General features: G+C 44.0%; 1 protein-coding gene across 3 annotated transcripts in view; it reads left to right on the forward strand.

The window, feature by feature from the left end:
* Positions 1-16,123, forward strand: part of stat4 (signal transducer and activator of transcription 4) — a 194,721-nt gene that overhangs the window by 166,905 nt on the left and 11,693 nt on the right. For all 3 annotated transcript variants that reach the window (XM_084310003.1, XM_084310001.1, XM_084310002.1), the window contains 4 exons: positions 209-344; positions 1,242-1,294; positions 9,388-9,482; positions 11,263-11,399. In XM_084310003.1, the coding sequence (XP_084166129.1) occupies positions 209-344; positions 1,242-1,294; positions 9,388-9,482; positions 11,263-11,399 (421 nt within the window). The remainder of the gene's footprint in view (positions 1-208; positions 345-1,241; positions 1,295-9,387; positions 9,483-11,262; positions 11,400-16,123) is intronic.

Consider the following 16,123-nt stretch of genomic DNA (forward strand, 5'->3'; position numbering starts at 1 on the left):
AGAAAATTATGCCAATGATGTGTGTTGCTCCTCCATTCTCTCTATTTTGCTCTCTCTTTCTCTCTCTCTCTTTCTCTCTCTCTCTCTTCTCCATCACTCAATTAAAAAAAAAACTGGCTGCGGTGCAAAATATGCTGTTTTAATTTGTATTGTTATTTTCTCACCCCCCCCTTTCCCCCATTTCCTCTTTATCCCACTCCATCGGTAGAACTTGGCGTTCTTTTGTAACCCACCTCACGTTAGCTGGAGCCAGCTTTCAGAGGTCCTCAGCTGGCAGTTCTCCACCTTCGTTGGAAGGGGCCTCAACAGAGAGCAGCTCACCATGCTGGGAGAAAAACTCTTAGGTATGATGGACCGCTGGTTTTAAAATGTTGGGTCACAACCCGCTGGTGGATCCCGACAAGGAGGGCAGGGGGTTGTGGACCCCCAAGGAAGACTAGCAGTCACTAAGGCCTCAGCTAACGAGGATCCTAATGGAACATAAAACACACGAGGGGGAAGAAAACAAGCTGAAAGGGTGTTGAAGGTCGTAAAAGGTCACTTCTTTATCCGAAAGTGGCAGACAATTTGTGAACAAGCTTCAGTTTAGTACTTATGTAATATATAGTCATGAGATTAACTCAAGACAAAGAGCAGTTGATCTGAACAAGCTGAGTTTGAGACTATCATCACGGCGCTGATTACCATGTGAACACTGACAGGAAACTGCTGCCGGCTTCAAAATAGGTCTGTTAGAAGTATCTGCATGATTGGTTATCGTTCATATACCTAATGCGGTTACTTACCAGGCTGTCATATCCAATCCCTCATATTATTCCCCCCAAATAATTATCCAAGTAGTAATTCAAGTAAATCACCAGTGTTGGAGATGGTGAGAGGAATATGATTGGTTTATTGTACATAATATACTCTCCTCTATCTTTCCTCTCCCCACTATGTTAGAATCTCTTATCACTCCATTCATGAATTCTACTCTAAATGAATTAATTCATGAATACTACTCTAAATGAATTAATGCATGTAAAAAGGGTGTGGGATGGTATGATTGACTTCTCCATTTGTAATTTACTTTGTTTTGTTTTCTCGGTCCCAACAAAAAAAGAAAAGCTTCAAATAACTTTTTGTTAGCCTCTGCTAGTTATTTATCGCGTATACCATATATTATTTCTGGGAAGTCAAGCCATTTATTCATATTAATTATTAAATTGATTCTGTTATGTATGGTCTTTACCTCACTGCAGGTCAGCGGGCGTGTCACAGTGACTGTCAGGTATCCTGGTCCAAGTTTTCTAAGGTAAGCTGAGCACACAGGACCTTCATACAGTAGTGCAGTACATGGTCATGTCTCTCTAAGGTAAGCTGAGCACACAGGACCTTCATACAGTAGTGCAGTGCATGGTCATGTCTCTCTAAGGTAAGCTGAGCACACAGGACCTTCATACAGTAGTGCAGTGCATGGTCATGTCTCTCTAAGGTAAGCTGAGCACACAGGACCTTCATACAGTAGTGCAGTGCATGGTCATGTCTCTCTAAGGTAAGCTGAGCACACAGGACCTTCATACAGTAGTGCAGTGCATGGTCATGTCTCTCTAAGGTAAGCTGAGCACACAGGACCTTCATACAGTAGTGCAGTGCATGGTCATGTCTCTCTAAGGCAGGGGTGGGCAATTATTTTTCCCAGGGGGCCGAATGAGCAACTGAAAATATGTTGGAGGGCCGGGCACCACACCATTTATGAAAACGTTAGTATTCTTTAGTTTTTATTTCTCTACTGTTTTCTTTCTCTGGCCTACTAAAAGTGAAGCCAACACAATGTTGTGGGTCTGGGAACCACAACAAGGGTGTATAATTGTATGTTATTGTCTTTTTCTTTATTGTTTGTTATTTTCTTTTCTAAATATCTCAATGCATACAGTGACAATATATGCTTTAGAACAACTTGACATACTCATAAGTAATACTAATAAGATTTTGCAACCATTATGTCGGATTTGATAATAAACTCATGGAATGTCAAAGGCTTGGGTAATCCCATTATAAGGGCAAAAAAATTATCTGTTCTAAAAGATAAGATGGTACATATAGCCTTCCTGCAAGAAACATTCTTATCAGAAATTGAACATTTAAAGCTACAAAAGGATTGGGTGGGACAAGTGTATTTTTCTTCATACAAAAGTCACAGTAGGGGAACTGCTATTCTAATCAATAGAAACACGCCATTTAAATTAGAGAAAAAAATCACTGACCCAAATGGGCGATATGTTTTGATTTCAGGTTCTATTAATGGAATATCTACCACTTTCCTTAATATCTACGCTCCTAACACAGATGACCCTGCATTTATGTCAGATATGGTATTGCTTTTCAACGAAAACTGCAAAGGATTTGGGGTCATAGGCGGAGACTTTAACTGTGCACTGAATCAGAAGATGGACAAGACCACACAGTCTAAAAGTAACAAACCAAAGTCCATAAAAGTACTCAAAGGTTTATGCAAAGAAAGTGGCCTAGTTGATGTGTGGCGGGAACTAAATCCAAAGGTTAAAGACTACACTTACTATTCAAGTTCAAGTTTCAAGTTTCAAGTTTCTTTAATAGTTGTCATACAGAAGTACAGAATACTTTTGTACAAAATGCTTCTTACTGTTGCGCTCCAGAGACTGTGCAAGACAAGATAAGTATGAAATAAAAACATAGTAAAATTAGAAGTAAAAAAAAAGGTCACAGTGTTCAGTTTAGACATATGTACAATGTTCGATGCAGAATAGACGTAGTTACCATACAATATACAATACTGTGCAGTGTACTAATATACAATACTATATAGTGCAAGGCAGAAATGGAGAAATGGGACGAGGTGCAATTTAGGTACAATTCACAGTAGGTGTACGAGTTGTAGTGCAAATCCTTTATCAATAAATATAAAGTGTAAGTGTGTTTGTGTGATCTAAAGTGTGGAGAGTGGGTGCTGCAGTGTGTTGTTTGTTTGAGTGAGTGTGTGCGTGTGGGTGTGTGTGCTGTGTGCATTTGATGGTTGTTGCATAGTGATTATTGTTCGTTTAGCGATTATTGTTCGTTTAGCAGCCTGATGGCCTGGGGATAGAAGCTTCTTCTGAGTCTTTCTGTGCTCGCCTTAAGACTCCGGTATCGCTTGCCTGACCGCAGCAGTTCAAAGAGGCAGTTGTTCGGGTGGCTCGAGTCCTTAATAATTCTCTTAGCCTTCCCCTTGCACCGCTTGTAGTAAATGTTCTGGAGGGTGGGAAGCCCCCCTCCAATTGTGCGTTCGGCTGAACGTGTCACTCTTTGTAGTCTGCTACGGTCTTGTGCAGTGCTATTCCCAAACCAGGAGGTGATGTTGCCGGTCAGGATGCTCTCTATTGTACATGAGTAGAAGTTCCTAAGGATCTTCTGACTGACTTGGAACTTCCTTAGGCGCCTGAGGAAGTAGAGGCGTTGTCGTGCCTTCTTCACTACACTGTCAATGTGTGTGGTCCATGTCAAGTCCTCGGATATGTGGGCTCCGAGGTACTTGAAACTGTTCACTCTCTCAACCGGTGCCCCGTCGATGCTGAGGGGGCTGTAGTCCTTGACCCCCGACCTCCTGAAGTCCACAATCATCTCTTTTGTTTAGCTGACGTTCAGGGAGAGGCAGTTCTCCTGACACCACTGTGACAGGTTCTCTACCTCTTCAAACGCCAATGTCTCATATTCTAGGATTGATTACTTTTTGATCTACTCAAGACATCTTCACATGGTAAAAAACTGTTGTATCAATCCAATCACACTATCAGACCATGCGAGAATTGACTTGACCGTTCGTCTGGATGGAGAAAAGTTCACTCGTAGGCAATGGAGATTCAATACCTCATTGCTGAGGGATGAAACATTTAGATCAAAAATGAAGGTATGGATTAAAAATTACATAGATGAAAACAATGATCCTAGCATGGACCCAAACATAATCTGGGAAGCTGCAAAAGCCACTTTAAGAGGACATATTATCTCATACACATCATTTAGTAAAAGGGAAGAAATCGCACACACAAAAGAACTAGAAAAAGAAATTGAAAGATGCGAAGCCCTCCATAAAGTTGCAGCAACAGAAGACAACTGGAAACATTTAGTAACTGCCAGAGCCAAATTAAATATCAAGACTACAAATATAATCATGCAACAAATGAATCAGGTTAGACAAAAACACTATGAATTTGGCAACAAACCCAGTAAACTATTAGCCCATCAACTAAAAAAAGAACAAGCCGAAAGAACTATAAACGCAATTCGGTTCAAGGGCAACATCACACATCATCCAAAAGAAATCAATCAGGCATTCCAGGAGTATTACAATATACTATACAAATCTCAAAGTAATTACACACAGGAGGAACTGGATAGATTCTTAGAAGGTATCAAAATGCCAAAGCTCTCAGAATCAGATCAAGAGAGTCTTAATGCACCCTTTACCGAACAAGAAATACTAGCAACAATTAATTCAATGCCTATAGACAAAAGTCCAGGACCAGATGGCTTCCCGGCACAGCTATATAAGGAGTACTGGAATGACTTGAAACCCATTTTTATGGGAATGATTAACAACTTTGGACGCAACAAGGCACTTCCTCAAACAATGAGCTTGGCAAACATCACAGTACTGCATAAAAGTGGTAAGGATCCACTAGACTGTTCATCATACAGACCTATAAGTCTTTTAGATCATGATTATAAGACTATCACCAAAGCATTAGCGAAAAGACTTGAAAACATCACGCCGAAATTGGTAAACCCAGATCAGGCTGGATTTGTTAAGGGAAGATATGCTACCGATAACATCAGACGGTTATTAAATATAACCAATCATTTGAATCTAAAACAGAGGCCCTCTCTACTCCTATCTCTGGATGCAGAGAAGGCTTTTGACAGAGTCGAGTGGAACTTTCTTTTTAACGTGTTGCAAAAACTTAATATAGGGTCAAATTTTATCCAGTGGATTAAAGCAATTTATCAAACTCCAAAAGCAGCAGTTATTACTAATGGCAATACATCTGATCCGTTTCTCTTAATGAGAGGAACAAGACAGGGGTGCCCAATGTCAAGTTCATTATTCGCAATAATAATAGAAATTTTGGCTGCATCTGTACGAGACAACATTAACATAAAAGGAGTGTATATCGATAAGGTTGAACACAAAATATCTTTATATGCTGACGACATTGTTCTATACATTGAGCAACCAGAAAACTCCTTATTACATCTGTATAACACAATCGAACAATTTGGAAAGTACTCAGGATACAAGATAAATTATAATAAATCTAATGCATGTCTCCTACATATGAAACCAACAAAAGAAATGCAGAAATCCTATCCATTTCGATGGTCACCAGGAGGCTTCAAATACTTGGGAGTACACTTTACACCGCAATTAAATGATTTATTTGAAAAAAATTACACTCCTCTTACAATTGAAATTAACACAGATCTAGGTAGATGGGACAAACTACCCCTATCCCTTCTAGGAAGGATAAACGTCATCAGGATGAATATCCTTCCGAGATTGAACTTTCTCTTTCAAAATGTACCCTGCTACCTATCTATAACATATTTTAACATATTGAATAAACGTATCTCAAAATTTATTTGGTCCAATAAAAAACCAAGGATTAAATTACTGACTCTTATGAAACCTGAGTCCATGGGTGGTCTAGGTCTTCCCAATCTCCAACACTACTACTGGTCAGCCCAACTTCGAACTATAGTATCATGGTCATTGGGAGGACCAGACTCACACTGGATACAGATAGAAGCGGGACAGGTTGATCCTTTACCTCTAAACTCTCTTTTTTTTATAAAGAATTTTGACAAAATAGAAAATATAAAGCAATATTTCACGGTTGTGAATACCCTATCTGCATGGAAAGATTGCTCGAAAAAGTTTGGCATAACTAAATGCATCTCTGTTTATTCACCTATTCATCAAAACCCTGACCTAAAAAAATATTTTCATTCAACTGATATAAACAAGTGGAGACACTTGGGGGTAACTCAACTTAAAGACCTTTTTCATAAAAACAGGAAATTAAAAGCATTTCAGGAGCTAAGAGAAGAATACAACATTCCTAACTCAGACTTCTTAAAATATATGCAAATGCAAAGCACTTTAAGTTCACTTACTAAAGAAAACAAGTTAAGCTTTGAAATGACAGAATTGGAAGAAAAACGAACTACCTCATCCACAATTAAAGGTAAAATCAGTGAACTATATGAAATTCTAACTAATGAATGCCAAACAGTCTTCCCAGCTCTATTAAGATGCTGGGAGACGGACCTGGCAACGAAATTTGAAGAAAACAATTGGCAAGATATCTGTGATCGAACTTTCTTTCCCTTTACAAGCAATAAGATCAAAGAAAGTAATTTCAAATGTATTCATAAATTCTACCTTACTCCTGTAAAAATGCACAAAATCTCGAAAGAAAACTCACCAAATTGCCCAAGATGTAAAATTAAAGAAGGAACATTTCTGCATATGTTCTGGCAATGTAGCAAATTGAAGCATTTCTGGAACAAGATCCACTTATTTACTAAATCTGTCATGGAGTTGGAATTTGAGTTATCACCATGTGTCTATCTATTAAATAATATAACAAACTGCCACTTAGACCAAAAGAAATGCAGACTGTTGGTATACATAACATATTTTGCAAAGAAATGTATACTTCTTCTATGGAAAAATGAAATCGCACCAACATTCAATATGTTCATAGAACAAATATCTCAGTTTCTTCCCTTAGAAAAGATAACGCTTGAAAAGCACAACCAGGGTCACTTATTTCAAGAACTCTGGAATCCACTCTATACTCAACTGGAAACTCATAATGTAGTCCTATAAATGTGTCATATCTAAATAACAGACGTGGAGTTTTAGCAGATTAGATTAGCTGATCTGTTGAGGCTCTTTGTCTGCGTATAAGTGCCTGGTTGCCTGCGCATGGCTGTCAAACCCTGCCCCCACGGGGTCGGGTCTGGGAAAGGGAGCTGAACACGCAGCGGCCCGGACCCTTCTCTGTCGGAGTAGCTATCGATAAGCAGGTGTGAGCAACTGGGTGCTATAAAATGTCACTGTTTACAATACCGACATTTGCACTTTTATTCCTTATTCCTTATTTACTTATGATTTACCTACTGTCCCTTTATTTTATTTTATTTTACTTTATTTTTATTATTATTATTATTATTTTCTTTTTTTTGTTGTCTAATTGTTTATTTATGTGTATGTGGGCAAGTGTATGTGTGTCTGTGTGTGAGTGTGTGTGTGTATGCCTGTATGCGCGTGTATGCGCGTGTACGTGTGTGTATGTCCCAGTGTGTGAGTGTGAGTGAGAGATGGGAGAATGGATTGAGTGGGGAGCACAAGGAAAATTGTTAAAAATTGTTCATGAGAGTGACACTGAACATTCTGTAGATCTGTCGATTGAATGTGAAACCTCATGAAAAATAAAAAGATTTAAAACGGAGGGCCAGGCCAAAATTCCAAACTCAATTATGCATAATATACATTTTATTTCTATATAAAAAGCAGTAAATGGCATTGTTTTGACCCCTGGTAAGAGTGTATGTTATTATTTGGCAATTAAAAGGTGAGGTTAGCTTTCAAAAATATAATTTATTCAAATAGAATTTATTTCCAAAATGATAAACAAAATGTGAAACATTAATAACAACGGGCATTTTGAGTTTCATATACTATTGAAACAAGGATTTTCTTAGCTTTCTAAAGACATCACATCATCTTATAGCAAAAATAAACAAGACATGTCACTGAACTGTGTAAAGAAAAGTGTCCCAGTTTTGTAGCCTTTTTTACTTTACATGCCTATATTAAACATTTAATGTTTTCAGAATTGTGCAAAAAAAAGATATCAAGTGTCCCATTTCACTTGTTATATTTCCACATTTTAGTGTTCTTCAGTTCTTTTTTTTTCATTCAGTGTGAGAAATCCAGTCTCTGTTGAGCTTTAACAAGTCCATCAAAGTCAGGTTGCATGTCTGGGGTGGAGATGCGAAGCACAGCTGCCAGATGTTCATCAGTGAGAGAGGATATGTACCTGGACTTGGTAAACATCATGACTGAGAATGTCTGTTCACATATGTAGGTGGATCCAAAGAGAACCAACATCTTCTGAGCATGTCTCCTCATGTTTGGAAAGTTCTCCTCCTTGAGAGCAGAGTAGAACTCTAGCAGTGATGCTGACTTAAAGTGCTCTTTCAGTAGTGAATCAGACTGCAGGTCAATGAGTTCAAGCTGAACAACTATCAACACTGCAGGTAAAGGGAGAGGAAACCAGCTGCATTTCATCCTCAACCTTTTTGAAATCTTGAAAACGCTTTGAAAATGTATCATGCAGTGCTCCCAACATGGATTAGTACCTGTGCCGGTGATCAGCTGATGGTTTGACTTCTTTCAGGGTTTTCATGTGTTTGAGATTGTTGCTGCCTAGTTGCCTTGAAATTAATTGCAACTTTGTCATGAAGGCTTTCACATGGCTATGCATTTCATGAGCAAAAATGCCCTTGCCCTGCAGTTGTGCGTTCAGTAGGGATGTGTAGTCTACCGTTCACATTTGAACCGATACGGTACCGGTACCTGTGAATCGATACCGGTACCCAACGGTACCTTTTTTCTGTACTTTAGTCTCTAAAAATGTAATCTACCTACCTCAGTTGTGAAAAAAAATCCAAACTTCAAATAACCACACTTTCGACCGTTTTCGGCTTGCCCCGACTGCTTTGTTGTTGAATCAAGTCAAATCCTAGGTAAGCGTATATTGTGCGTGTGAACGTTGACATGAAAAGAAAAAAAAAAAAAAAAAAGAAAAAAAAATGTATTATCATGTAATCTTTCGCGGGCCGGTCAGAATCATCCCGCGGGCCGTACAATGCCCAGGTCTGCTCTAAGGTAAGCTGAGCACACAGGACCTTCATACAGTAGTGCAGTGCATGGTCATGTCTCAAACATGAAGTCTGTTATGGGCACTCACACGCTCCTCCTTATGGCTCCTTGTGGCTCTTACAATACAGTGCCGACTTGCACAGAATACATGGAAAACGAAGAAAAGACTAAACTTAAGCAAAGCACAATCCTGATTTTGGTCAAATAAAATCAGGATTGATAAAATAACTAATAAGCCATTTATTAATAATGGTGAATTAACCCCCCTTGGCAAGTTTTTAATCTGTCATCATTCAGTTATTTTGTGAGATGTGTGAATTATATGCTGTTCGCCACCCCTTGTACATTTGCACAAGACATACATGGACAGAACTCCATCTCCAGGTGGAATGCACCACGCACTTCCCCAGATTATAATAGTGTGTCCTTGTTCCTAGGAGAATATCCCAGGGAAGGCTTTCAGTTTCTGGACGTGGCTAGAATCTATCCTGGAGCTTATCAAGAAGCACCTACTGCCTGTCTGGAATGATAAGTAAGTTATCCCACTCATGCCCTACGTCTAGGGCTGGGCGATATGGGAGATATCAAGATAATCACAAGGATTATTTATTAATATCAAATCGATATATACTGTATATATTATGATATCAGCTCATGTATCTGAAATCACAGGTTATGTAATCCAGTTGATGTTAATCTCATTCAACTGCTTGGTAATGTAAAATATGACATACATCCAAAGCTTTTCACATGACATTCTCTCAAATATTTCAGATCCACATTTTGCAAATGTGTGTTATATAGTGATATAGTAGACAACAGAGTACAGCAACTTGCAATGGGCCTGGTCTACAAGATACACTACACGACCAAGGTACCCATGTACATGTCAAAATACTTCCCAAAGGTCAGTGAATACCACGATCACAACACCAGAGGGAGCTCCACAAATCATGTAAAACCCAGATTCGGCTCAAACAAGGGACTAAACACGTTTCGCAATTATGCCACAACAATGTGGAACGCCCTACCCAAAGCTGTAAAGGAATGTAAATCACTACCCACCTTCAAAAACGCTCTCAAAGAACACCTACGGGAGACTGCAATTCAAAACTGGCCCCTACAAATGTCCTAACCCAGTTGTACAATAAAGACCAAGCATGGCTTTGTCAGTATTCCAATGTACAGCCCCACCCAACCCCACCCCACCTACCCAACCTCCTCCAATGTACAGTTTCCATGTCAAATGTATGTCAGTATTCCAATGTACAGTGTGTCCCCCCCCTACCCAACCCCCCCCCCCCCACCTCCAATGTACAGCCCCACCCCACCTACCCAACCTCCCCCAATGCACAGTTTCTATGTCAAATGTATATACTCTTCTTCTGGATTTTTTTAGTATCACAAATAGTACTGTATTTGAAAATCTGGTATGTCATAAATGTATAGATGTAGCAGTACTGTCTATCTGTATGTCATGTGTGTCATATGATGAATTGAAAATGGGGGACCCTGATGGAAACAAGACGAAAGTCTTTCTCAGGTCTGCATCCTCTTAACAATTGTATGTATTGAGCTGTACTGTACTGTACCCATTCTGCAATCTGTTAATAAACTTTTCAATCAATCAATCAATCAATCAATCAATCAATACTTTTATATTCAATGTGAAGGGGGCCTCTAAAGGAAATTACCAGATGCTCTAATCACAAATACATTTAGAAGATTGTTGTGAAAACGTTCAGCACCTTGATATTGACATTTAATTGGTTCAAGATATGTTCATGCTTATGGTCAAGGTATCTTGTGGTGAGAGTCTACTTTACTACTGCTACTGCTCAATTTGTGAATGCATAAGGTATATCCTGGCTATGATCTAGCAAATAGATTCCAGGGCAAGTCCAATGAATGTTTATGAAATGGAACAACTTGAACCTATGATGTCACAGGGATGCAAAGTCAGACAAGAAACACAACCCAATTTGACATCTTGATGACATCACAGGTTTGACTGAAACTTAGTTCTCTGGTTCTGGCTTTGGGACAAAGCTGTTCCAAGTTCACAAATATTGTATTGGACTGTCTTAGACCATTGCAATACTATATACAATTAAATTGAGTAGTATTGCCCATATTCACACTGTGGCCATTTTGCTCTTATGTCAGGCTCAGGTTGGGATTTCTTTTCTTTCCATCTAAGAACAAAAGGGCCACCATGTGAATTATGGTCAATTCCCCTTCAAGGGAATTTTTTTAGCCAAAAGCCATATAAAAAAAGAAATACAGCACTACTGTCTCTCTACTCATGACAGCTACATCATGGGCTTTGTGAGTAAGGACATGGAGCGAGCCTTGCTGAAAGACCGAGCCCCAGGGACTTTCCTGCTGCGCTTCAGCGAGAGCCACCTGGGAGGGATCACATTCACCTGGGTGGAACAGGGTGACAATGGTGAGCAACACAAAGAGCACAGAATCAAATCAACTCAAATGTATTTGTAACGCCCGACAACACATGTTCTGTTCCGTTAGGGGCTCTGCTTGGCATCACACTGCACTCCCTCGCGTACGTGCACGCGTACTGAATAAAATTCCACAAAATATACCTTTAATACCAGTATTAGTCTGACCACACCCCTCATCAGCTTACCTTCATAAGCAGGTGTGTGGTCACCTGCTCTCCTTCTCGCTTTCACCACAAGGAAGTGCCTCGGTAGTACCCCACTTGACGTGTTGTTAGTTGAAAAGAGTTGTGACTGGTTTACATTGTGCTTAATCTTTTCTTCTCTCACATCTGTTGTACAAGAAAAGGTTGGGTCATAATGTATTCCGCGGAGAGTAGACCCGCTAGACCTACTCTTCACCACCGGTTCTCCATTCCCGCCTCCGTCGTGCGCCTCGGTGCTGGGCTGTTGCCACTCTCGTGGTTGCCGACCCAGCCCGGGAGACTGCCGGTGGATAGTTTTCCTCACCGAAGAGCCGAGGGTTCGGTGCCGTCGCTCCGGCGATGGCCTGATCTCGACTCTGGTTCCTCTGGTTCTGGGGAATCGCCCGTTGGTGAACGGGGGGTTGTTTTGGAGCCAGAGGATTTGCGACGCAAACTTTTCGCGTCGCAAGATGGTGGCGTGCAGACGCGAACGGCCTGGGTTTGGGGAGCTGCTGGAGACCAGCGAAGATGCGTCCGGCTCGGGATTTCCAATGGAGACTGAGGACTTCATGGACGAGGCGGACGGATTTTTGTATGAGGGCCCCGTGGAGGAGAGTATCCCTCCTCAGGAGACCCCGGAGGGGGGGGAAATGGCTCCATGGGGCGCCCTGTTCGAGGATGTCGAGGAACCACCTTGGCCTCATCGGCAGGATGCCCTACTGTCGGCCACATCGGATTGTGGCTCCTTGACCAGTCGCAGCCTGCTGTATGTGAGGGATGCGGGGTCGGTGGAGGAAGGTTCGCAGGGGGAACTGCGGGCCTTGTTTCCCGAGCTCATGGCGGTAGCCGCCACCGCAAACGGTGTGCCGCTGCCACTGCCATTGCCTGCACCTGTCCCTGATGACCTCATAGGCCATCCCTGGCAGCGTCCCCCAGTGAGAGGGGTGGACGTTGTCTACCCATTTTTCCCATCGATGGGGGCCTATGTTCGTCGGGGTCAGGCGGTGACCAACATCATGGGACTAACTCCTACCTACGTACCAGTTACGCGGGTAGCGGGGTTGGTCAAAGGTATGGGGGAGGGCGTGCCTCGGCTTGACAGTCCGATGGCCGCGCTCCTCTGTCCGGATATGGTGTGGGAACCACTATGCAAGCCGGTCCTCCAGGGGAAATCGGCTAGGCGATTGGCTTATTGGGGTGACCAGTCATTTATCGCTGGTACACAATCGCTGGCTGCGGCGTCTAACATCGCCCACCTGGCTAGATTTGTATCGGGGATAATGACGGGCGGCACGGATCTGACCGAGGTGAAATGCGATCAGATCACCCAGGCTGCGGGAGCTGTCCTGCACCTTTCCCAGGTGCTGGCCATAGCCATGGGGAAAGTGCGCGCCCTGGCCACCCTGGGCCAGCGTCACCTTTGGCTGGAGCAGGCCCGTGTGCCAGAGAAGAAGAGAGCTCCTCTTCTGACGGCCGCCCTCTCCGACGCTGGCCTGTTCGGGAAGGCCCTGCGGTTGATGACCTCAACATGCAGAGAGATGGCAGAGGAGAGGTCCGTTCTCCAACCCCATTTTCCGCCTCCCGTCCTTGCCGGTGGAGGCAGAAGGCTTCCGCGACGTCGAGCTGTCTCCGTCGCCGCTACCACTGCCTCCGCCGCCGCTGCTGGCCCTGCCAAGAGGGCCAGGGGACGAAACGGCGCTTCTGCCACCGCCGGCCCATCCCAGACCGGAGGAGACGGTAGGGAACGTCGTGTCCAGCAGACTGTAACCTACCGTCCCTCCGGGGCTCCCCGGGGTGGCAAGACTCAAGCGGCGCGAGGTGGCAGACGCCGTTAAGAGTGACTTTTTCCCCTCTGTGTCCCCTCTCCTACACCCTCCCCGGCCCCTCTATGGTTTTGTGCCTTGACACTATTTAGTTATTAAATAAAAAAGTTCCCCGATGGAGGGGGACTGTGTTTTGGCCGAACAAACTGTGTGTTTCTTCAAACAAATCATATGGTGGGGTTGTGTATATATGAATCTGCCCTTTTTTACATTGTGGGGTGAGTTGTGTTGTGTTACGAGGTTAAGCAAGGTCTGCAACGTACACTCGGTAATAGGTTCTATTTAGCTTGATGCTCCACATGCAGTTAGAACTGGTGTTATTCCATTGCTTTAACTAAGTATATGTGTTTTCACAATGCTGTGTTGTTTAGTTGCAGTAATACTCGTACACACACATTTCACGGCCTAGCCGTTTACTCTCGATCAGCGTTTTTTCCTATGTATGACATAGGCAACGGGTATAGGATTCACGCACAGGCGACTTGTGTTTTGTTGTAAAACCTTTTACACATTTTGTGGGTAGCGGGCATTGTATTAGCTTCGCTATGCTTTGCTTTCTACCGGAGGTTTTTCAAGATGGCTACGGTTGTTTTTCTGTGTGTAGGGATAAAGGGTGTGTTTTCGGGAGGGGGTGTCGAATAAACCCCTCCTTTCCCACTTGATTGGTTTAGGGGATTTTTGATCTCTTCTGCTGAGCCGGTCAGGGCCAAGCCAGTGCTTGGCAGGGGGGGGGGGGGGGGGGGGAGGGGTATTCTACCGACTCCTGTTACATGACAGGATCCGGTAGGTTTTCCCCGCCCGTTGTAGCGTTGTTGCTATGGCGACGCCTTCCATGAGCTGGTGTCTTAAAGATGTCGAGGTTGGGCGCAGGGCTCACAGTCCTGCTGCGCCCGGTTTATGTGTCAAACTTGAGTCAATTGGTCACGTGTCTCACAGTTTACATATCTTTTTCTTGGCCATAGTCTCATGTGGGAAGGTGTTTCTGGGAGGGTCTGGTCTTACACTCTGATTAAAAAGAGTGACTGGATTGAAATCATGTGAAAAACAGGGTTTTTACTCCCAGCTGTGCAGTTGGGTCATACGGGTGATGCCTTTTCTTTATTTTTATAAAGAGTTGAATGTGTCTTTGATGGATTGGAAATGAGGGTCCCTGATGGAAACAAGACTAACGTCTTTCTCAGGTCTGCCTCCCCTTAACCTATTGTGTGTATTGCCGTACTGGGTTGTACCCTTTCTGCAGTCTGTTGGGTAAATTTTTTCATTCATTCATTCATGGAGTTGATTGCATCTCGCCCCTCTTGTCGTTTCCCTGGGCGTCTTGGGGATTCGATATGGTGGTCTAAACGGCCTATTGTTGATGTGGGTATGTCCAAACGCACACATAGTGCTAGCTCAGGATGTACTTTTTGGGCCATTGGCTGACTGGCGCGCCTTGATTGCTTGGGTGAAACAGCGTTTTTATGGAGCAATTGGGATGGGGGTTTTTCCTCTTCCGACACCCTGTGTGGTTGTCGATGGGTTCCCGTTCATGTCAGGGGATGATGACGGAATGGGTCTGGACATATGGGGAAGGGTCTCACGGCCTAGGGGTGGGCCACCGGGCGCGGTTCATACCGACACGTCTGGGTGGCGCCTTCTTTTTATGTTGGGATCAACACGCATATCTGCCCCTTCTCCTGGGGTTGGCAGGTCGGCGTGATTAGGGCACGGGACTGGTTCTGGTCGCGCTGGTCCAGATCAGTTGCACCCGTTGTCCGCTGGGGATGCAGATCTGCTGTTCTGGTACCCTGAGGGACTTGGGGTTTTTTCAGGGGGAAAAATGCTAGGTCGGTCCGGGTGTCACAGGGTTGAGCGTTATGGGACCCTTGTTAGGTGCGTTGTATTCTGCACGTGCCGACCTGTACGCGCCCGATCTCGGCGGATCTCGGCCGCTGTGCGGGTTGGTCTTGGTTGGTACTTGGTTGGGTGACCTCCTGGGAATACCGAGTGCGGGGTGCTGGGGCTGGTCTTCCATTTTTACGCTCTTCTCTTGCGCTTGGCGCTGAGGGGCCTGTTGGGGTGGTTTTAACCTCCTCGGGGGACCCTGTGCCCCCCGTATCACCGGGCCCGGTCCGGGCTAATGCTCGTTGACCCGTAGGCCCGGGATAGCCCTGTTGGAAACCGGAACGTGGGCTGCGGCGGTGCCGCAGGTGTGTTTTGGGGTTTCTTTCCTGAGGGGTTATGGGACCAACCATTGCATGGGGTAATGCCTGGGTGGTTGGTTCTCTGGTGTGTTGCTGCAGTGTCAACTCCCGGTTCTCCGGTTGAGGGTGCCCCTGCACGTTCATGACGTCTGCCGATCGTATGGGCCTTTTCTGTGGGCAGCTGTCAGGGGCCGAGTGGTCTAAGGATCCCACTTCTGACATGCTGTTTAAAGGCTTGGTTATGCGACAACGCCAGCATACGCCCCTTCCGCCGGGGCGGCTGTTTTCAGCTGTCCTTTCTGGCGCCTGCCTCGTCTGCAGTTTCCAGGCTTGGGTTGACAGCCTGTTGCCTGGTCTTTTTTCCCGGTGCACTGCCTGCTTCCGTTGGTTAACTCTTGTGTGTTATGACCATGCTGTCTGCCTGTTGCAGGGCCTGTGTTCCAGGCGGTGTACTGTTGGGGAGGACAGGCCCCGCTCGGCTGAGGGGCCTTTGTCCGAATACGCTGGCGATGTGGGGGGCGGG

The sequence above is a fragment of the Notolepis coatsorum genome, assembly GCF_963971535.1.
Source record: "Notolepis coatsorum genome assembly, chromosome: 3".
NCBI lineage: Eukaryota > Metazoa > Chordata > Actinopteri > Aulopiformes > Paralepididae > Notolepis > Notolepis coatsorum.